Source organism: Gymnodraco acuticeps, unplaced genomic scaffold (assembly GCF_902827175.1).
Source record: "Gymnodraco acuticeps unplaced genomic scaffold, fGymAcu1.1, whole genome shotgun sequence".
Taxonomy (NCBI): Eukaryota; Metazoa; Chordata; class Actinopteri; order Perciformes; family Bathydraconidae; genus Gymnodraco; species Gymnodraco acuticeps.
In genome coordinates, this window is record NW_022990222.1 from 249,248 (window position 1) to 273,543 (window position 24,296).

At 39.5% G+C, this 24,296-nt stretch overlaps 1 protein-coding gene across 5 annotated transcripts in view; it reads left to right on the forward strand.

Moving 5' to 3' along the window:
* Positions 1 to 24,296, forward strand: part of lrp1bb (low density lipoprotein receptor-related protein 1Bb) — a 326,595-nt gene that overhangs the window by 185,029 nt on the left and 117,270 nt on the right. For all 5 annotated transcript variants that reach the window (XM_034218589.1, XM_034218591.1, XM_034218593.1 and 2 more), the window contains 7 exons: positions 699 to 812; positions 4,759 to 4,839; positions 4,977 to 5,147; positions 7,496 to 7,678; positions 16,589 to 16,789; positions 18,906 to 19,151; positions 21,676 to 21,873. In XM_034218589.1, the coding sequence (XP_034074480.1) occupies positions 699 to 812; positions 4,759 to 4,839; positions 4,977 to 5,147; positions 7,496 to 7,678; positions 16,589 to 16,789; positions 18,906 to 19,151; positions 21,676 to 21,873 (1,194 nt within the window). The remainder of the gene's footprint in view (positions 1 to 698; positions 813 to 4,758; positions 4,840 to 4,976; positions 5,148 to 7,495; positions 7,679 to 16,588; positions 16,790 to 18,905; positions 19,152 to 21,675; positions 21,874 to 24,296) is intronic.

A 24,296-nucleotide genomic window follows, 5' to 3' on the forward strand; every position in this document is an offset into this window, starting at 1 on the left:
TTTATAAATTACCTCGATGGCCGTACCAAATGGTCTCGCGGTCCGTATACGGCCCGGAGGCCGGAGGTTCCCCACCCCTGGTTTAAAGAAATATCTGGACTAGGCTATATATTAATGCATTAAGCTAGTTATGATAAAATGGTGCTTTGCAGAGCTGTTTTGCGTTTGAAAGCAGTTATCACCATTATGCCTTGCTGCTCTCGAGTAGCTTCTGTGCAGTGCAATCAATATCATTGTACTAGGGCGCTCTCCAGTACAAACGAGTTGTAAGTAACACAACGAGAGGCGAATGTACTGTACGTCAGGAACACTTACTGTATATCACATAACCAACCATACCCTCAATGTAGCCTCTCAGAAGCTTTTTATCCTTGGAGAATCAATCAATGAGCATTAGCCAGAGGATGATGAATGTTCCCACATCGTCAGATTGACGTGCACATCCCACATCAGCAAGACATCCCGTGTCTGCTGTCCTCTCAGGCTCATCGCGGCCTTGCAGCATCTCACTGACAGGCAAGCCACAGCACATTTCCCACTGCTTTCACACCTTCCTCGCGCTGCTGTGTGATTGAGTGATACAAAGTTTGCACCGCGCGGACATTGACATCATGGTGATGTAGTGATCATTAGGGTTGTTGTGCACATCCTGCATTGACTTATGCACGTGTGATTGAATTATGTGGCTTCTTTCCCAGCCCAGCCCTGTCAGCCCGACCAGCTCTCCTGCCAGAACGGACGATGTATACCTCAGGCCTGGAGCTGCGACCGGGAGGACGACTGCGGGGATATGTCGGATGAAATATCATGCAGTGAGTCACCAATGGATTTTTGCCACATGTCATTATGGGCTGCCTCTGTGAATGAATCAAATTACTAATAAGGGCATTAGGGATTCAGAAGTTATTTACATCTTGCAGTTTAAAATGGTAATTGGCATACAGTTACAGTCTTTAAGATTTGTTCTCTTATGAGATGTATCTGAGAGGTGATTCGCTATGGTGACTTATTATTGGTGTAATCCTCAGGCGGATAAATGTTAAAACTTACTTTTGTTTCGACATGTGACTATAATTTATGAAGTCTACTCTGCCGTTTCGCCTCTAATGGGCACTCACACTGGGTAATTTGATGTAATTTGAGCATTATAATAAAATATTTCCCTTTTTTCCAAATAATGTCCTTAAAAGCTCACCACCAAAGAAAAAGAAAACATCAAATTGCAGACTAAAATGTGCATAATTGGACTTGTTCTCTTATTTTTTACTCCCATTTTGCATAAATGTTGTGGCTGATCAGCTTTAGAGTGACATAGGAAAGCCATAACACATAATGGTATGTTCTTATACGCAAAGTACAGGGAAAGGACTTTGGTTTTACCAGTGAGTGGCATGTCTCAAGGGATGGCAATGTGTTAGTCTTTTTTTTTTTAATTGGTCCACAAATTTGTTCCAGATATAATATTAAAAAAAAAATAATTAGCTGCATTGCCATGAATTTGCTACATATTCAGATGGGGCCACCGTGTCAAAATAAAGAATGCTACGACTATTTGTATGACTTCTTGAATATTTTGCCAGTGTCTTTCGCATGCAATACCTTATTCAATTGAGAGAGTGTTAGGAGTTTAATTATTGATGCTCTGTTCTTTCTCAAAAACTCAACATGCCCTCACTGATTGCATCGGCTTAACGGACTGGTGTTGAGTATACTTCTGTGTAGTAGTTCACTTTTCTTAAGTCGTGTCTCAGTGGTATTACACAAACTGTCAGCTTCAGTTCGTGAAAGTGGCAGTCTGTGTTCTGCATTAATCTTGTTCAAGAAAAAAATACATAAATGAGAAAAATACATGGCACGCCACGATGGCCCAAGCTTTTTGGAGTTATTTGAAGAAATATTTAACCTTTTTTTAAAGCAAGGGAAAAAGAGCGCTTTATTGTGGAAAATATGTTGTTGAAATGGATGAATTACCAGCATGCATTTAAAAAGATGGGGGTAAAGGTTTACGATTCCCCATTTAATCACTAGTTGAATGAAATCAGCCTTTTACAGTGATAGAGCTGCACAGTGCTGTATCGCCTCAGCCTCCCTTTGTGTGTCCTAAAGCTGGTTCAATACGCAGCCACAAACAGCCAGGGTGTAAGAAGTAATTAAAGTTCATGCTCGGCTTCATTCAATCATAATCAAGCTGTGCAGCAAAACATATTCTCTGCATTACTGTTGTCTGGGCCTCCTCAGGCATTACTCCTCTGTAGGCGCTGTACTGTGAAGCCCTGGCAGCTCACTTAGCATCAATGGCACTACTGTGGGTTTTGCAACACCTGAAGCTCACTGGTGGCCGCCTCATAGATTGATGCTAATTTGGATTTTGTTTGTCAGTAGTTTAGTAGTTGTCACACGGTGTCTCATATTTGGCTCTCTGTTCACTCGAAGCCGTCATTATTTATGGTTGCCGGTGTTCAATTTTTTGCCAGGCTCTCTGTTTACTTGAAACCTTCATTATTTATGGATGTTCGTGCTTCATTTTTAATGAATGTTAAATTCCAACTAGTCATGCGCTGTCAGTGAGACCTAACACATTTGTGGGAAATATAGAAGACACTTGTCAGATAAAGATACAATATGTCTTCTCGACAGCGCCTAAGGTATTCCAGGCAGCAGTATATGCCAGCAAATCAATTCAAATGTAGACTTGCATTTCAAACCGAAGTCAATAAAGTTTCAGGCATCCTGTAAATATTTTGTGAAAAATACTATATATAAAGCATCTCAAAATTGGAAACCAGAATAGTATCAGATAGGAATACAAATGTCAATCCTGACAATGTCAATAGTCCACAAACTGTGGTAGAATGTGAGCTATACTTCCTGAAGCGCCGGCGGAGAATATTGATGCTTTAACATAGACCAATTTAGTTCATGAAGCCTCCCTGTCTCATGTGATGGATGTTGGATCAGCTAATGAATGACTGCAGAGGTGGCGATTTGCTTCCACTAGCTTGCGTTGTCAAGTTAAGTCTTTACATATATATTACATTGTCCCTTAGAATCAAAGTATATTTTTTCTCAATTGTCTTTTTACCTTAAACCTAAAATCCTTATGTGTAGGGAAAGTGGATAAAACTTGATCCGATTCCAAAAAAATGTACCCTACCAGTACCTACACTTACCTACACTTACTCACCTACATCAATAAAATGTAAAAGTGGCTGCCAATGCAATAGGACATTATTATCAACTTCCCAATGTGGTACACAGTTAATTGTATTTGTATTTATTTCAGGGCCACGCATGTTTCTACATCTAAAGCTTTGTAATGGGAGGCATTGATCCAGAAAGAACATGTGCAAATGAAACTTGTCGTGAATCAAAGAGGCTCCTTTTTAGTACAAAGCATTAATCAATGTTGGAATTCACAATTTGTCTTTACTTTATTTTTCCATTCAATCCAGGTCACCTATAACTCTTAAAAGTATTTTTTTAAATTAAACACCTGGGGCTACTAGGCATGTCACAGTATTATTGAAACAAACACTCGGTACTTGGCACAACATTTGATAACAACTTCATGGTTTCCTGATGAATCCCTTTGACCTTGCAAATCCTTGGATTTTAACTGTGTGGTGTGTGTGTTGGGTGTGTGTGTGGTGTGTTTGTGTGTGTGTGTGTGTGGGTGTGTGTGTGTGTGTGGTGTGTGTGTGTGTGTGTGTGTGTGTGTGTGTGTGTTGTGTGTGTGTGTGTGTGTGTGGTTGTGTGTGTGTGTGTGTGTGTGTGTGTGTGGGTGTGTGTGTTGTGTGTGTGTGTGTGTGTGTGTGTGTGTGTGGTGTTGTGTGTGTGTGTGTGTACGTGTTGTGTGTGTGAGGTGTGTGTGTACGTGTGGTGTGTGTGTGTGTGGTGTGTGTGTGTGTTGTGTGTGTGTGTGTGTGTGTGTGTGTGTGTGTGTGTTCATGGCAAATATGCTACTGGAGAAAAACTTAGTAATACTCCACGTTTTTAATCTTCTGTATATCTGTCTGTGGAAAATGTTTTCTCCACAACAGAGGCACAAGCGTACTATATTCAATCACAAAATGTTACAGGTGTGTAGTTTAGATCAAAATGAAGGTTGAAGATGGATATGGTACGTGTTAGGGAGGCAGGGTGTTACAAAACGTTGCAGTTGTGAAGTTAAGACCAACCTAAAGTCTGATATTTGAAGATGGGTGTTCTCTGAGCAGGTGTGGCAGACGCAAGGGTTAGGAAGTAAGGTATTGGAAACGGGCAATATATGAAGAGTTTCAAAAAGTATTGATTGGATGCCATACCTTTTGATAAAGACATGTAGCTACAGTACCATTGCCTAAACACATCCTCACTCACACAGCACCTACCATGTTTCGTAACTAAATATTTATTTCCATTGCCCTGGTTTATATAATCGTAATCATCCACCATGAACTAATTGTAGATCTGAGAGAATAACCTTGATATCAACCCGTTATTACTAAGGGTTACCTGCAATTATTGCACAGATGGTTCCCTGGTTAAAGAGCATTCCCTTTTCTTTGTAATACCTGATTACAACAATTAATTATATCCTGTCCGCTAAAAGTTTGCAAAACTACAGATGACTCTGAACAATGTATCCACGTTATTCATTTGATAGAACATTTGAATTAACAGTTAAATAAGTACCGATGTGTGGTATGGAAATACACATTGTGGTTTAGCTTGGATTGGTATTGTAACTAATGTATACCCATATTCAAACCTTTTCAGCCTTCCCCACCTGTGAGCCCCTCACCCAGTTCAGCTGTTCAAATGGGCGATGCATCAGCGCGAAGTGGCATTGTGATTCAGGTGACTTTTTTTTTATATACTCATATAAATCATAGCTTGTTCTTAAATCGATGTCTTTTGATGCATCCTTTGTATTCATCAGCCATGATATATGTTTGTATTTGTGAGGTCATACCTTTCATTGTCCATTTGTATAGATGATGACTGCGGAGATGGCAGTGATGAAGTCGGTTGCATCCAGTCCTGCGCCAACAGCCAGTTCAAGTGTTCCAGTGGTCGCTGTATCCCAGACCACTGGGCCTGTGACGGGGACAACGACTGTGAAGACTACAGTGACGAGAACACAACCTGCAGAGGTGGATCAGCACGTAAGAATGTCTGGATTACCTTTCAAAATATGCCAGATGAAATGCAAATAGACTAAGTTATCTGCTGTGACACAAGATGACCCTTGTTATTCACGCTGACATCAACATATTAGTGGTATAAAAGCAATGTATTTGTAATCACCCCATTATATAATAAGTAATTTCGAGTATTTGCAGTCTTTGAGTTTCTTAAAAGATTTGCCTTGCAGCGAAGTTAGTTACCTCTATGAGATTTTACATCCGTTTTAGTGCGATAATGATTTTATTTGCAAGTCAAATCATGTTTAAATTTAGGTTTTTTTAATTACATGTTACAATTAATCAGCTTGAGTCCAATAACTTTGTTTTCACCCTCACATGTGACTTATCTTATCCTCACTCTGTTTGGGAGGATTTTACCATCAGCAGTTGAATCATTTAATCTAATTACCACAGCAAGCTCATGCAAGCTCCTAGAAACTCACAGCTCACTTGCTTGTCACTAGAATGTGTAGACTATTCATCAAACTGTTTCCTGATGGAAACTGCAGGCTTTTGCACTCCCCCGTGACTGCGTCTGCTTTCACCCCAAGGGATTGAATCTGTTTTAGCTTTGCCTCAGCTGTGAGGGAAATGTTCTTTGGGTTTAAGGATTAAGCAAATCATTCATACTGAATGCTCATTCCCAAGACTTAAATGAATGTTTAAACATTGTGTTAAAATCTTAAAATGTTTAGAACTTCTTAAAATCATACAAATTCAGGGGGTTGCAGAGTTAGCATTTATCTTAAAAAAAAGCTAAAGAAAAGAGAAGCAAACTGAATTGCTGTCATTTGCAGGATCAACTGGAATTCAGGCAGCATTACGTTAATTTGCAGTTGGCATTTTTCTACTAGACAAGTGCAGTTAAGCACAAACACATACACAACTAAATCCAGCATCATTATTTAAAGTGGACCTATCATGCTATATTTGAATCATATATTGTAGGGCCATACCTATATAAAACATGTCTGTGAAGTTTTTTTTTCAAAATACCAAACAGATCATGCATTTTAGCCATGCCTCATTTCGCTCTATTTGCTCTTTTCCAGCCCTGTTTTTGCAAGGGCTGATTCTGCTTTTGTGGCAGACTACAGCGCCACTTACAGGCCTAGCATATGTACTACAGCATCTCCAGCGCTTTCGAGCGGTCTCTCATTCCCCTGATAGGTGGAGAGTTGCCCATATAGGCGGAGCACCCCTTTGCTGAGGTCAGAAACATTCAAATAATAATCAGCTCCGTTGCTGCCCCGTTTTTAGAGATTTGGGTATGGAGGAAAAGAGAGTGTTGTGTTTTCTGACACTTGGTGAGTTCCCTGACACACCGGGGACACATATTCATGTATAAAAGACGTACAAAAGTGCATTTTGCATGATAGGTCCCCTTTAACATATTTTACAATTATTATACAATATAGTTTTATAGTCAAGTTTCTAACATATAAACAACATGCTAACGTTATTAGCATCAGCCTATGGAATGTGACCTTTCCTTACCTAAATTGGCCTAGTGATTAGCAGATGTATCCTATCATTTTAGATTGAAAGATTAAGATTTGAACTTGTTATTGTACGGTGTCAGTCACTACAATTCAAGATAGATGAGCTTCAGCTTGCATTTACGTTTTTCCAACATGAACAATTTTGAAACAAAGCAGCTAAAACTGCTGTAGCGAAAGCAACAAAACAGTTAGGATTCCTGGCAACATGTCAATGTCTATGGACCACTGTTTCTTTTCAAGTTCAAATGATCACTATCAAGTCCAGCTGCTTTTAAATTAAACATTTAATTAATTGTTCTACTTACATTTATGCAGATTCCATTACAAACGGTAGCCGTATTGCATGATGTTATTTGTTCCTTCTCAGTCTGAGATAGGGGTGCATTTTTCAGTGGGAAACGGACCTGAAACAATTCATAGAGATTAAGCCATTACAAAAAGAAACATGGGAAATGTTTGATGTATTTCCCAGTTGCATTTTGTTAAGGCATTTATTCTCATCAAAGGATATGTCCAGCGTGTCCAAGACCTGCAAAGCAACACCTAACATAATGGTGTGGCAGTACCAGTTTCTCTTCTTTGTAATGATCAACAGCTGGGAACATAAAATAGTGACCAGAATCATTAAACAAGACAAAAACAGACATAAACCTTGAATGCTGTGAGTCAAACAACCTCCCTCTTTGAAACCAACATATTATTTCTTCCAAGTGTCCTGCCTGCAAAGACACACATTTGTAACAGAATTTTAGAAGATGCCTTTGTAAAATAATTGTTGAAAAGTTAGCAATGTGCTGTAAATGACTTCAGTGACTTTTGTTTTAGTGTTGCCATCTGTGATCGAGTGCAGTGGAGAGGAGTTCCACTGTGTCACAGATGGAACCTGCATCCCAGATCGCTGGAGTTGCGACGGAGACAAAGACTGCGAGGACGGGAGCGACGAGAAAGACTGCGAGGGAACCAAAAGGATGTGCGACCCCAAGGCCAAATTCACCTGCAAAGACACAGGTAGTGAACACAGTAAACTGCTAATTAAAACACTTAAAGAAACATTGTCAACAGCTATTTGCTTGTTTAAAGATGCTACAGTTGGTGTTCCCTTTTTTACTTTTACTGTCACCGCCTTTTAGTCAAGAAGTAGCAAATGAATAATTGATAGGGACAGATGTTAAATTGCGGCAAAATATCTTCCAGAAGTTTTTAGATTAAGTCTGACACATGCAAACACTGTTGTAGTGTTTATTTCAACACTTCATTAGTCAACTGATGCTGATAATGTGGGGAGGTCTGTGGTATAAAATCATAACCTGAGGCATGAAAACTAAATGCAGCTTGCATTTGAGTTCACCGAGTAAATATTGCATCACTCGCCAGAGACAGATGTAGTAGTTTTAGCACCATGGCAGCCTGGCTGAACTGATTTGAGCATGAAGGACAGAAACACACAGTAACACAGTAAACTGACTTGATTATTGACTAGTGTGTTGCGTTATATATACTCACAGATTTTCCCCACCTTTGTGGGTGGGTTACATACTGGACGTAGTGTCCGTGACGTCACCCATAGGATTCTGCAGAGTTGCAGAGAAGCCTAAAATAGGCGGTGTCGGCCCGTCCACACGGCGGCGTGCGTTGAAGCTTCAACGCTTCTGCCCATTCACTTTGAATGGGGTGACGTCACGCTTTGCCAAACTGTATTGTGGTTCCGTCTCTTCGCTTTGCTCGCGTTGCTCGCTTCAAAAGTTGAGCAATGTTCAACTTTTGAAGTTTCGACGGAAGCGTCAGCCAATCAAGGCAAGGCAAGGCAAGGCAAGTTTATTTATATAGCACCTTTCAACACAAGGCAATTCAAAAATGTAATTGCCTTGATGTAATTTTTGAATTAAAATGATCTGCTAGCTCATTTACTGAGATGTTAGCAGGGGCAAGTGTGGAAGAAAATTCTGAGTAAACATTTCCCTAGTATTTTCAGTTAAATATCGCTTTGTGGTTACCTCTTTTTGAAAATGTTTGTGAACAGAAATAGAGCTCTCAAAGAAAACACAGGAATGATCAGAGAGTGCAACATCAGTCACCACAACCTTAGAGATATTCAGACCCTTTGAGATAATTAAGTCCAGAGTGTGCCCCTTATTGTGCGTGGGCTCCGTCACATGCTGAGTCAGTCCATAGCTATCAAGAACACAAAACAGTTATTTTGCCCCTCTGTCCTGGGGGTTGTCAACATGGATGTTAAAATCACCAACAATGACTAGACGGTCAAAGTCAATACACACACTATAGACAGCAACTCGGTAAAATCATCAAAAAAGTTTTCACAGTATTTGGGTGGTCTATAGATATTTAGGAACAGAGCTCATTTCAGCTGAAGGGCCACATATTCAAAAGAAGCAAAGTTCCCATAAGATGTCTTCCTGCATTGAAGGGAATCATTGAACAGAATAGCAACTCCACCCCCTTTCTTATGCATTCTTTCCTGACTCATAAAACTAAAGTTGGGAGGGGTTGATTCGATAAGAACAGCTGCACTGTTATTTTGTTCAATCCAAGTTTCTGTTAAAAACATAAAATCGAGATTGTGCTCAGTGATAAAATCATTGATTAAAAATGTTTTTCCTGCCAAAGACCTGACATTTAATAAAGCTAGTTTAAGGGTGCACTGCATTCACACCTAATAGTCCGTTTTCTGGTGTGCACCAGACGACAGTTTGTTACATTGTTTCATTTTTCAGAAGGTTCGGTTTGCGTTCACACGGGCAAAACTCAAACGGACTATAAACTTTAAACACAAGTCATGTGCACGGAAATGCTGTTCAACCATTGGTCAGACATTAAGGGGGTAAAAAACGCAAATCCCGGCAATTTCTACCGAAGCCTCCGCCATGGAGCATCGGCACTTTCGGCAGGTTATTCTCATGCTGCTGTTAATCTGGAGATCAACAGACACTAGCGGCCCGCGCATATGATTATATAATCAGACAACGTCCGTTAAAAAACATTATAACATAATGAGAGACGTTCTGCAGTAAGGAGGAGGTTTCACAGACGACAGGTGTTCTTACTTTTATGTAGCTGACGGAGAATTTTTACTTTACACAACACTGTTCAACACTTCATTCTGCTTCACTCTTTAACTAAACAACCTTGAAAGACTCTTTCGCTGAAGATTTTTGAAGACAAACGCGTTCTTGTGACACGTAAATACTACGCTTCGTATGTTTTGGTGCGGACTGCGTTCACACCAGCAATGAACCGCTCCAGAGTTCGCAAGCAAGCGCTCCGAGACCACCTATTTTAGCGGACCAGAGTCCGGTTGTTTAGTTCACTTCAGAGTTCTCGGACTGTGTTCACACCGACCCAAATGAACCGCACCAAGCGGCTAAATGCACCAGGGTTCGATTCAACCGGACTATACAAGGCAGGTGTGAACGCACCCTAAGGGTGCCTTGTATAGTCCGGTTGAATCGAACCCTGGTGCGTTTAGCCGCTTTTCATTTTCTTCTTGCCCCTCTGAGAAAACGGTGAGGCAGTTGTGTCCTTCAGGTATGTCCTTTCCTAACATAAATGACAAGAAACATATGACATTATTGCAGAGTAAGTGTGTTATTTATGAAAGATGTACGTTAGAGGGCTGTAGAAATAAATACAAAATTATTTGAATGTGTTTTTGAAATTCATCACTTTGTACTACAAAGATAATCAGATTATGAATGAACAGTCTGCAGTTAATCAACATTAAAATATATGTTATTATTAAAATAATATTCAACTGTTATCAGAACTTAGTGTAAATGTAGTGTCATGCTGTTCGGTTGTCTCACTGCAAGAACCACTTTTACCACGTTTTTACAGACAATATGTGGAGACAAATGGTAGTAATTTTCACAAAGTAAAATAATAATTGCTTTAAATACATTGACATGTGAAAGCTGTCAACAAAATCATGTTGCTTGGTCAAATCTAAATGTAACTTTGTGCATGGAAGGAACAGTCAACTTCCCTGATGTCAGTGTTTAGTCATGTTTCATGGCATGCATATCAGTGTATTATAGTTGTTACTTTAAACCAGAACATTTCTCGAGTCTTTGTACTTTTAAGTCCATGAAGTTCACTGATGTTAGGAATAGGTATGTCTCTCGTGGTCAGCATCCTCTGGTCTGTCTGCATCACCTGGAAACTTTGAACAAACAGATATATATATATATAAAAATGAACATGTGTTGGTCACAGACTTTTTTACATGCAAACTTCATGTGATAATCTTTGTAATTATCTTTAATAATAAAGTACTGGATATCACAGCACTTACTGTATCTTATCAGTTGGATTGTGTATTATTGTATAGTTGGGGTCCTTTTTATTTTACTGTTACTTTGTAATAGTTTTTCATGAGACAGTCAAATTAAATGTGTCCTATGCCATATTCACATTAATTTGTAAAACACACGTATGGGTAAAAGACAAACATCTTTAACAAATGTAATGCAATGAATAAGCTTAATTGTCACGGAAGCACACATAACGTCATATCTAATATTTAAACAAATAGTTTCCTTGTCACTAAAGCATTGACTACGCTATTTGTCGTTGTTAAATGCAGGCATTAAGTTACATGTTCATGTTCTGCTGCCACAATAAGTCGGTTTCTTCAGTGTAATGATAATAAAATGCTTAGTACATACAGTATTGGTAATAATATTAATAAAAACCACAAGGTTTGGGTTCGTTCGTTTAATATGATGAACGTTAACCAGTAAGATTCAATAATCAACTCCAGCTCAACAAACCATATTGCAATATCTAAGTTAACGTTATTTCTGGAACCATCTGGAAATGTGAGATTCATATTTTTCAGATACACGGATATATAGTGAGGTTAATCTCATATACAGTACGCTGGTCTTCAACACTACTGTGACCCTAGCTGTCTGCATCGTCGAGCATAGCTCATTTAAATGAACAATAACAATGCATACAGTTACCTAACTAGCAAACTAACTAATGTACAAGCATGATCTTATTTTACCAACCTCACACAGAAGCCTTTTGTTCTACAGTATAATCCTTCTTAATGTTTTACACTTCTCTAATACGTTTTAACTTGTATGCTAGCATCATTAGCACAGATGGAGCTTCCTCTCGCTCGTTAGCTGAATAAAAAGACCAGTAAGAAATAAAGTGCTTGAATTTCACTTACCGAAGAAACTGCATTCAGGGACGGTCTGTTTTAACCGCAGAGCTCTGCCCCAGAGTTTGCCGCTTGGGTTACATCATGAAAAATCATCAGAACAATTGTGAAATTCCCTCTACATTATACATGCTGGTCTGGAGTTACATGAATGGATTACAAAACCACATTTTATTTTTATAAATCCGCAATTTACTGGCTGGACTTTCACAGTACTTAAACTTCAAATGTTTTACATTCCGTAATATTTACATTTACATTTTTAGCCTTGTCTTGCTTGGGTATACAGAGGAGGAAAGTATCTCAGTCGTTTCATGAACATTTCCTTTTGTGTGTATCAGTTGTGAATATAGCTGCCAAATGGCTTTCTTCCATTTCACAAAGACTTCACTCTTTGACAGGCTCGAGAGGCTTAACCACTCTCTTCTTGCAGTGCAGAGAAGTCTGCATGTACTTGTGCGTCCAATCAGGACAGACCATTTACATGGCCTGTATAAACCCCCCATTTACCCAGTCCTAGCATTCCATTTTGGTGCTGCAGCTGAAAGGAGAAGGTCAAATAAATATCCGGTTCCTTTTTGTCTTTAGCTCTGTAGCTTTTCACTTGTCCCTTGACAGTATTATCGTAAATGGAAGCAATGCTGCGTGGTTAGGGGCTGGTTAGACCTCACAATTATTATTCACTTTCATTCTGCTGTGTCACTCCCCTGTGCACTGGTGTTCTGTCCTCCTCCAAAGAACAGAGTGCCCTCGCAAACAATATTTAAACTAGTTTTTGGAAGGGGACATTTTTGCCGCTCTGAGAGATTGCAGGGATCGTGTGTATTGTATTATGATTGTGTATTTTGTATTTTTTTACTTATGAGAAATGAAGACTAAAGCCACCTTTGAATACTTTTTCTTGATCATCTACACCTTTGGGGATGAATGCATTACCATATGTAATATATACAGTGATATACAGTGATAACAGAGGTAATAATTGTAAATGTATTGGCTTGCGTTCAATGGAACAGCACAACTAAACAGACATTACAGATATATCTTAATCAAAGAAATATTATTTAGTTAAGTTGCTCCTGTAAAAGCAATCATTTTAAATAACTAATTGGAACAAGCATTATATTGTTGAATGAGGAATTCGATTTGATAGAGTTTAGAGGTTTCCACTAGATCGTGCGTTGGGTGGGGATGGTCAAAATGTGAGTTTTGACCCGTTTTCACAATGATGGGGTAAGAGATATTGATCGTAAAAGAGAAATCAATGCAATCACCTTGTCTGGGACACAGAAAGCAGGAATGATGATTGAGCATGCATACTAAGTAAACGTATCAGAAATAAACTACAAGCCTAACCATTCAAAATAAGAGTCTTCCTGACTGAAATTGGACTAGAGCTGCATTGCTTTTGAAAAGAAGCTCATGTTTCTGGCCCTTAACCATGTGCTTACTGTGCTAATGACGCTCTCAGGTTTGCAGAGCATCCAATGTTCACCATGCTCAGTTCAGCATCACTGCCTCAGGCAAAACGGGTAGAGCTTAGAACAGTCAGTGCCTTGAGCCAATGACTATCACTAGTAGGTTGGTTTGGGTATGCCTCGACCCATATCCATGCAATACACTTTGAATATTATTGTGATGATTTATAGAAGTGCTCTATACTGGGTATAATATTAGCCGGACAGCTTTTTAACCTCCATCTTTTTCTCAACCATGCCTACTGACTTCTGGCTACGCTAGTGCAATTTATTTCCTGAATGAGAGCAGAATAAGTTCCACCCAGAGATGGCTATTGCAGAGTGTGGATTGAATGGGAACATTAACATTATACTGATGCATGTGGTGATTATCAAAACACATACCTTTATAGTTCAGAGCAATTTTCTGCAATGGTGAGTCTTCTATACTTATATATATAGTTCTATCTGTGCTCATGCATTACAATATTACACTTAATTTGGCTGATGCCTCTATCCATAGCAATTTATATCAATCTCATTGGGGTATACATGCCTACGGAAGCAATTTACAGCAAAGTATCTTGCACAATGACACTTACTTGCACTTACTTACACTCAAAATATTGACTGCAAGGGCTGGGGATTGAACCACTGGAACATCCATTTACCCAGTGAGCCACAGTCACACAAACATTACAATGTTCAACCTTCATATCATACTTCAACTGAATTTGGTATTTATTCTAAAATATAAAAATTGTGTGCGGGCTGCAGGCCCCATATATTCAGTTTATACAGGGTATTTGTGGATGATACTGTATATGACATTTAAAGGAATTCATCTTTCTAATTCAACTAAAGCAGGGGTAGCCAACACAGTACCCGCAGGGGCAACGTGAGTCGCCCGCAGGGCATGTTCTAAAAATAGCTCGCCAAGCAAATCTAAAATTCATTAAATACAATACAAAAAAGGAAATGTAATTAAAATAATCAACCCTATGCATAAACGAAACCTAAATTATATATTTATTGCACTTGACGCACACACACACGCATGCCATAATTTACACCTGGGACAGGGGGGACATGTCCCTCGTTCTTTTCGAAATCCCGTTTGTGTCCCCCCATTTTACAAATACGTTTATTTTTTTAACGCAAGCCATCATCGCCACGAAGGAGCACACAGCCTCTGTGAGTGAGCGAGAGAGAGGGAGAGAGAGAGAGCAATCGATAGAGGTAGGGAGGGAGGGAGGGAGAGAGAGAGAGAGACACGGAGAGAGAGAGAGAGCTAGGGAGAGAGAGAGGTAGGGAGGGAGCGAGAGAGAGAGCGAGAGAGCTAGGGAGAGCACACCTTTATCTATTTAATATAGATAAAGTAAGAAATCATTCCAATGTGTACTATAGGACAGTAAAAAAAACAAAAAACTGTTTAAAAGGGGAGTGATTAGTAAAATATGCATAAATAAAAAGAAAGAATGCTAACTAGGTAACATAAGATAAGAATAAACCAGTTTAAATGATTTGTTATTGGTTGTGATCATATTCTAAAGATGTTTGGATTATTGAAAAGTATACAGCTCCCTTTCATATGAGTGTTGAGAGCTGTATCCATCAATTCATTTTGCTCTCAAAGTGCACCAGATTGATGCATTTAACTTCAACATTTTAAAAAACATCTTCCCGGGGGAGCATGCCCCCGGACCCCCCTAGAGGAGGTGAGGTCCACCCCCAAAATAATTTAATTGCATAGATGTTCTTTTAGTAAACACTGAAAACGGGTCCCACAGACCCAAACAGCACACAAAGGTTAAAGGTCAGTAAAAGTAGCCCCCGACTTGTTTTATTTTTTGAAAGTAGCCCTCACCCTAAAAAAGGTTGGTGACCCCTGAACTAAAGCATTGTGTGTATGAGGTGTTCTTTTCTGAGTTGGAAAAATAACCTGTTTCGGATGGGAATATATGATATTCATTGCTATATTATCATCAACCCTGATTGTTAAAAAGGCAATAGGTAGGGCCAATCATAAATAATGATTTTTAAAAAAGTATTCCCTCCTGTTGTGCCTTTGACTCCCCAAAAACATTTACTTTCAACAATATGTTCAGCCACATAAATCTGGAGTTTAAGTTTTATACAGACACATGCACTCTGAATCTTGTAAATTCAATAAGTTGAAGTTTATGATTTATTTTTCTACTAAGTCAACTTAGGTGAAATTGCCAGAATCAAGACTGGTTATTTCATTTGTACAAAAGATTAAACTCTCTGTCCATGTGCATTACCACTGAAACACACACACACACACACACACACACACACACACACACACACACACACACACACACACACACACAACACACACACACACACACACACACACACACACACACACACACACACACACATTTGGATGACACTTGGAATGGAACATTTCCGCGCCCCAAGTGTCTTCCGTATTTCATGCATGAAAAGCTTTTGTATTTAAATAGCATTATGAGCTTGCATTTTCGCATCCAACTGCACCGGCGTAATATAAGGCCTTCAGAAAATGAAAATCAAGTGTCACCTGACTGTTTTTGTACGGACTGCTGGGAAGGTGAGAGGTGATCTGAGGCTAAACAGACACAACGACATACCTGATATCACACAAAATCCTCACCCCCACAGCAGTCACTTCAGCCTCCCACGTGTGTTTGTTCTGATCAAACACAAAGCAAAAACAGTTGGATCCCAAAGCTGTGTGATGTAGCTTTGATGGGAAAAGTGTAAATTGGCACATGCTGCGATCCTTGTTTCACTTTGGAGAGTAAAAAAAAAAGAATATACCTCCTGATATCTGTATTGTTTTACTCCTCACGCCTCTCTGTAGTTCCACCTATTTATTTCCAACATTTGCGGCCAGGGAGTTACAAATGAAGCTTAAGCATAACAAAATAACAACAATAATATTGATCTTGTGTTTTTTTATCAAGTCGAACATTTAGGCCATAGCTGATAAACTGTTTGTTGTTTGTTGTTGTTTAAATCTAGTGTTTATTTAAAAGAAAATAGACACATTAGTTAACATTGAACCAAAGATGGAAGCACTGAATGTACCCCTAACATCTCAGTTACATAGGGCATAACACGTTTTTTTGGAATCCGCATCATCCAATTCTTTCACAACAAGATTACATCGTCTGAAATGCAGTGGAACTAGAAACTACAGATTATAAATGTTTAAGTCCCTGAAAAATAAGTCTGCCTATCTCCTCATGTTATTCTCTACAGGGAAGTGTATAACAAAGAGCTGGGTGTGCGACGGGGACATTGACTGCGAGGACCGCTCAGATGAAGAGTCCTGTGAGACTGCCATCTGTAAGCCCCCCAAGTACCATTGTGCCAACAACACTTCCGTCTGCCTCACACCGGATAAGATCTGCAACGGAAAAGTGGACTGCGCAGACCGCTCGGATGAAGGCCCCATCTGCGGTATGTTTGTTTTATCTGTCATGACTTTTTTTGTCCTCAGTCATCCCGCAAGATGCCGACAGTCATTTATAGTCAGGAAATGTGATTGTTGAAAATCTATGGGTTCGATAAGGTGGAAATCAAAGCTCAGTGCAGGAAAATACATTACATTTTGCATTCCATCCAATCTACTTTTTTCCAGGGTCATGGTGGCAAAAGGCTAAGCAAGATAGTTACTCTTTACGCGTTTCACAAACTGTGGTCATCAATTTGAAAAAAAAACTAGGTTGTCAAAAACAGCCCTTTACCCAAAATACTAAAAGTATGTTGACAGAATATCAAACACTCATCCCCTGGTGATGAGAAAGATTATAAAAAAAGAATTGTCGAATCATATGGTTCAGTCAGTTACAATACATTCCAAAAGTCAAATGGTGAGCACTTACAAATTGACATAGCAACATACCACCCTATCTGTGGAGCATCCATCAGTATGGTCAGTGTGTGTCCCCACCAGCCACTGAATACACAACTTCTCCCTGAACTTCTCACCTCGGAGGAGGGTGATATACTGACAAGTATGACTCTGAGAACTTTGTATTGATTTTTTCAAGTTATAAAAACTTGGAATATAATGCTACTTTTATGGGGAGCTTTTTATAGCCACGCTTCAAGCTCACAGGGGGTGAGTGTTGAGACTCACCCCCTTTTAAGAGAAAAGATGAAGAAAAAGTGTCATAAATAATTACTTCCAGGGACTTTTAGGATGTTGCATCGCTCCCACTGTGTTTGCGGTTCTTTGACAAATCTTAGAAGGATAGACAAACTGGAGTTGGCGGCATTAAGATAAAACCAATCAATTTAATAAACCACATTGAAATTGGGAGTGAAAACTGCAGCATATGCGTCTTATTAAAAAGAAAGTTATTTATTCCTGAAATGTACTAGTTTTATCAGCTTTGCAGAGTTGCATGAAAATTAATTGGGATATTGAAGCGCTGTCACATCCTCGTATTTTCACTGTAGGTGTTCAAGACACGTTCCCTGCTAAGCTACCTCACAGCACCCGTGCTAACTCTCATTTAGATATTTTTGTAATGTTATATCACTGGCTGTTGAAGAAACATCTCCCATAGGGCCCCTGCTATATATACTCCTTCACAGAGAGCAGCTTGTCAGAGCTTGACATGGAATCTGTAGGTGTTGTCTCAGACACAGAAGGGACAGAAAATAAAGTAATACTCTTGGTTCTGGATGATGGCTAATATGGATGTGTTTGTCCAGTGGCCTTCAGAGGGAAGAAAGTGATCTCATGTGACTATCTAATCTGTTAAAGTGAGCAGTGTAAACATTGAGGTTCATTTTCTACAGCGTCACTTACCAAGCCTCAGGGGGGCCCTTCAGGATCTTTGAGTGCCTGTGTTATCGGAGCTGGAAAGAGGGCTTCTGGCTCCTCATAGACAATTATATGTTCAGAGAGACCTTGAGAGCCTGATTGATTTGTACCACATCAGTGGGACTCACAAACCACCATTAACAACCGTGACCGCATGATCCACCCCCAATGCGAGTGTCCATTGCTGTTGTTGCCCACCTTGAAAATGAAATCTTAATCATGGTGGGAATACAGACGCTGGAACAGTTTTATTCTCACCAATATAGCATTCAATCTTGACCTGGCAGCTGCTAACAAAAGCCAGGTGCGTAGGGGCATAAAACAACTTTGATGAAAGTGCACAGACTTAAAAAACGTCTATCTTTATGCCACTTTTGACAGGAAAAGTGCATAATGTTCTCGTTCCTGATTAGTTTTCGAAGCCGTTGCTGAAATAAAAGTAATTCACCCTGAGGTGAAACCCAAGAGCATCTGCTGTATGAGTGTTCTCATTATACATCATATTTATCTTTGTATGTGACAAAAATCCCTATACTTGCCCTATGAGTGAAAATATGTTATCCTTGAATCATGTTTAAACATCAGAACATTTTGATTTCATGGAATTATTGCTTATTAGTCTGTGAAATTGAGATTTAGCAGCGACACATACTGTATTTTTTAAATGATCTTTTAAACCTCAGGCTTTCTTCCAGTGTCTGTACAGTTCCTTACAGTTGTGTTGCCCTTTCCCCAACCCAGATATGTGTCTAGTAGCCAGAGGGGGCTGCAGTCACCAGTGCACAGTTGCACCAGGGAAAGGGGTTGTGTGTTCCTGTCCCCCTGGGCTTCACTTGGACTCCAGTAACAAGACGTGTGAGGTGGTGGACTACTGCAGTCGTCACCTGAAGTGCAGCCAGGTGTGTGAGCAGTACAAGACCACGGTGAAGTGCTCCTGTTATCCGGGATGGACGTTGGAGCCAGACGGAGACAGCTGTCACAGCACGGGTAACGGGCCATAGCTTTCTTTAATGTTTGTTTTCAGTGATGCTGCTGACTGCCGGTAGCCTATGGTGTGTGGCTGTGCGTCTGCTCTTAGGGCATACTAGTAACTGATTAACTCTAAACTATTTGAATCTGACTACCCCTAACTCCAACCCTAACCCTAAGACCCTAGTCAGCCAATAGAATATAATTGGAGGATGAAACCCTCATCATTTAGGGTACTTTCAGATCTGAATCTGACTTAGAATAATTGGTAACCATCACCCTCAGACTGTACCAAAGCTTTGTTGGTGCCTTTAATAAAATACATGACAAAATACTTATAATTGCAATATGTACACCATAGATTATAGAAACCGCAAATAAAAACAAGAAAAGTCAAACTACAGAATTGGAAGGCTTTTGTGTTAGGGCAGGGTAATCTGAAGAATAGTAATATGTGTTGAATTAAGGTACTGTCAGGTCAAATGCAATCAGTTTCAATCTGAAGAGGCATCCGGGTGACGAGCCCTGTCTGTTTCTATCTGAACTGATGCTGAATGAGGGAAGCTTGTTCTCCTTTCTCATACTTCCACAGTTTGCAGTTTTTCTACTGCACAAGTTCTCCTATTGTCATATGGACACAAATGTTTTGCTAGCGTAGTATCAAATTACAAATTCAAACTCTCCGCTTTTCTTTTTTATTTAATAATGTATTTGATGAGCCCGCTCTGTAACTGTATTGAAATACAATAGTTACACACACTTGCTGTGTGCTTGTCACATTCAGATTTATGGACCTCGTTTTGATTACTTGCTTTCCTATTTCACTACCAAGATTGATGGCCGTTGCTACTCTAATCTTACATTAACGCAGGGAAAAGAATACACTATTTTCTCTGGAAGACCATCACAATTCTACCGCTTCATCATAAATGAAATGTTGCATTCATGCACAAACATTCCAATGTAATCTGAGTGAGGTGTTATTGGATTATTTGTGAAGTTCCAAACTCACATGCACTCATCTTTTTTTTGATTTTCACATCTCAGGGGATAACAGAATTGCAAGCACAAATATTCACTCTGGTTGCATTGTAGCTAGTTTTGGTTGCTACACCAACATTTGTCATTGAAGCAAGGACACTATTTTAATTGCATTTTTACAGTTCTGTTCCCTGTAGTTTGATTGAGTGGAGAATGCTATGAAGAGTGAAACGTTTTGGTTGTACAAACATTTCTCAGAAGGAAATAATCTTACTGATTAAAATAAATCTCAGTGGGCAAGGCCAGAGAATCTCAGCATACAAGCACAGATGCCAGCTTTAGGATGTGTCACTCGATTTAGCCACTTCTTAGAGACCCTGCAAAATGTATTTCTCTAAAGGGACTGCTTTCAAATGTATCTACTTTTTCAGAAAATGGAAATATTTTATGTGTTGATTCCCAGAGTGTTTGACAACAAATTGGTTTGGCAGTAACCAATGTATATTAATGTGGTGGTTTAAACCAGTGAGATATGCATGTCCTCCACACAGAAGATCAACAGAGAGAGAGAAAGCAAGCTTAGTGAGAAAAATACATGGAGCTAAATACAGTAAATTGTTTTAATTCCCCTACAGACTTTACTTGAGTTGAACAAATCCCTGTGATACATTTCCACCATGTTGTGATGGAATCACTTTGCAAACCAGTCACACTCATTCAGTGTAACCCTACTTTAGTGATTAGAGCATCACTTATTTTGCAATTATACAAGCTAATTTCACAAGGCAGAGCTAGCCACTCTTTTGCTGTTTCACATAAACAAGTTACAATAGATCTTTTTTTACAGCGGAACCTTTGTCATGGTAGAAATAGCAAACGTTTTATTTAGTACATTTTCAATCGCGCTGTTCCATTCAACTACTCCAGTAAGCCACAACAACGAGCCAGCATACAGGATCAACCCTATGAACAAGTAGAGTGCAATACATTTATTTATGTTGTTACATTTCATATTTGTATTATATTGTGTTGACATTTTCAGCATAGAAAATACACATTGAATACAGGTAATGGTTTACTTCAAATGTATTGTGTGCAACTTTTACGTTAACTGGTACTGTATGTTTTGTATGAAAATCAATTTCTTAGAAAAGTAAGAGTTGTGGTTCTAACAAATATTTTTTCAAGGGAAATCAAGTCATTTGCATATGTGTGAACATGCATGTGTGTGTGTCAATGTGGTTCTTACACACAAAATGCATGCTATAGTTATCTAATCTAAATCTCATAATGTACAAGCATCAATACGTATTCCTTTGTTACTTTATATAGTACAGGTTTTCATGTTATGTTGTATCATCATTTTTTCTTTGCAATATTATTTCTCAGAAAATGTACCAGAGAATAGTCTATATAATCATTAAGAAGAAGAGGTCACAGTTCGCTATACTTTTCTGCCAATGTCAAGCACTGTAATGACAAAACATTCTAGTGTGACATTCCATGGCCTCCTTTAATCATAACATTCTTCTGCTTCTTCCCTTTTTCTCTCCTTGGCCAGATCCCTTTGAGGCTTTCATCATTTTCTCAATCCGGCACGAGATAAGACGAATAGACCTTCACAAGCGGGACTACAGCCTGCTGGTGCCGGGGCTGAGGAACACCATCGCGCTCGACTTCCACTTTAATCACAGCCTCCTTTACTGGACAGATGTGGTGGAAGATAAGATCTACAGAGGAAGGCTCTCCGAGACTGGCGGTACGCACACGCACCCATGTACACAAACGTTTGCTATCTGAAGACTGCTTTTGATGTATTGGCTAAAGAGAGTCATGTCATCCGTGGTGCACAGCTGTAATGGAAGTCTGAGACACTGCCGATGATAACGCTCTGTTTTACTCTCCTGCCGTTACACATACTCAGGTTCTGATGCACTGAGTTGATATTGTCTCTGCCTGAGAATTCATCACCGGTTGTCTGAAGTATTTCAAAAAATACTGCAGGACCAGAAGTCTTGAGATGATGTTTTACAGTATGTCCCCCTCATAAAATGATGAATCCGAACTTTTCCTTCGCTCTGTATTTCTGTGGGAGACAGAACATTCATTAGGTTTACTTGCTTTTATTTTCCTCTGCGGAACGGTAGCAATCGCCTTTTAGATGTTCCCACTACACCCTTTTATGAGGCACGTATAAAAGCCTCAGCATCTGAGAATAATTGTAAACATTGAGATTATAAATATGGTGCGACAGCCTTTTTAACATGTTTAATGGAACCCTGCAGAAAGCAATTGTCTTTATATCCAAGAGAGTTTCTTCTCTCAGTATCGACTTTTTCTTTGAGAAGGTATACTTGAGGAATGCAAATAGACACCACCACCAATGCTGCCTCCATGCTACATATATACTCATTCTATCATGTCACAGTACATTTCATTAACCCAAACATGTTATCAAAAGCAATGTACAATAAGTTTAATCAACATTGAGTATAAAAACTCAAAAGAATGCTAGTACATTAGCTTCAAATTAGCCAAACCTTTTGATATGCTGGTGCATGAGCTTCAAATCAAGGGCCCTATTATGCTCAGTTTCAGGTTCAGAGTTGTATTTTGTGCCTCTACTGTGATATGTTTACATGCTTTAAAAGCCACCTATTATGCAAAATCAAATTATTCATGTCTTTTAAATATAAATATTTAAATGTCCCCTCTGTTAAGTACGGAGCCCTGAGAAAAATAAATAAAATGTGGCCACGCTTTATTAACTTGTGCGCACGAGATGTAAAGCGTGGCCACGCTTTACATACAACGAGGCCACGCTTTATTAACTCGTTAAAAGCGGCCTGTACTACGAAGCAGGATTTGCTATTTACACTATTCATTCATGAAGTATGACGCTGCGCTGTCAGCACGCGTCTCCATGTTTGTGATTGGTCAAATGTTGCTAACCCCGTCCCTTTCACATGAACGCGCTCTCAGCCGGACAGAGAAACCCTGGTTGATTTACTGAGTTGATAACCAGCTTCGTAGGACCACTTAGCGACATCGCGTTTGTTAGGGTTAGTTAAGCCGGGTAATCAAACATATCCATGGTCTGTTGAACTGGCTTCGTCGTACAGGGCACTGGAGGCAGTAACGTGTAACTCAGCAGAATCTGAGAAGAGCAGCACCAGCTGCAAAGAGCTGTGCCTTTTACTGTTTACTTTACGCTGAATAGAGATCGAGGCTGCTGCGTTTAACCCATAGAGGTTTAACCACACATACCTCTACACACATCGAACTACCAGAGTATTCCCCCTCGTTTTATGAAGGAGATGTCCTGTCACCAGGGCGCATGATGTGTGTGTGTGTGTGACGTGTGTGTTTGTGCTCAGCTCCGCTCTGTGTGTGCGTGTTCGGTGTATTAGTGTGCGTCCGACACCACCGGCATTTGTTTTCAAATTACCACGAACAGTAATTTACACAAATTAGGTTCTCCATAGTTATATGTGTATTCCCAAGTGAAATACATTAGTTTAATCTTAATCTCGATGTAGTGCTATAGTCCTGCCGGAGTGCACCGGAACGAACGACAATATCATAAACAAATGCACACACACACACACACACCCTGGCGACCGGACATATTCTTCATAAAACTCATCAATTTAAATAAAACGAGGCCACGCTTTATAAACTCGTGCGCACGCTTTATTAACTCGTGCGCACGAGTTAATAAAACGGCGAACGAGAAAGTAAAACGTGGCCACGTTTTATTTATTTCTCTCTCTATGAACCCTCCAGGGCTCCGTAGTTAAGAGATTTGGAAAGTTTCAAGAAATAAGATTCTCTCTCTTTCTGTCCTGATCAATCTACATAAAAACCTGTCCGAAAATGTGCTAATCAGATTTTGGCCACTTTGTGATGTCACAATGTGTTTTTGGGTTGTGCAACCTTTTGCCACTAACCAATCAAGACCTGCCCACCTTATCACCTGAATCTCCTCCTCGAGCACCATTGTTTTAGTTTGTTAACCAAAGACTTCACAGAGGAGCGTTGGGAGTGGCAGTTAATGCATTTAAAGCTACATACACAGAAGGTGGGGGAGAGAAACTCCCTCTGGAGGAAATGTATATAACACACTATAAAGAAATAAACCAAAAAGCATAATTGGGCCACTTGGTTGAGGTGCAGTCAAAA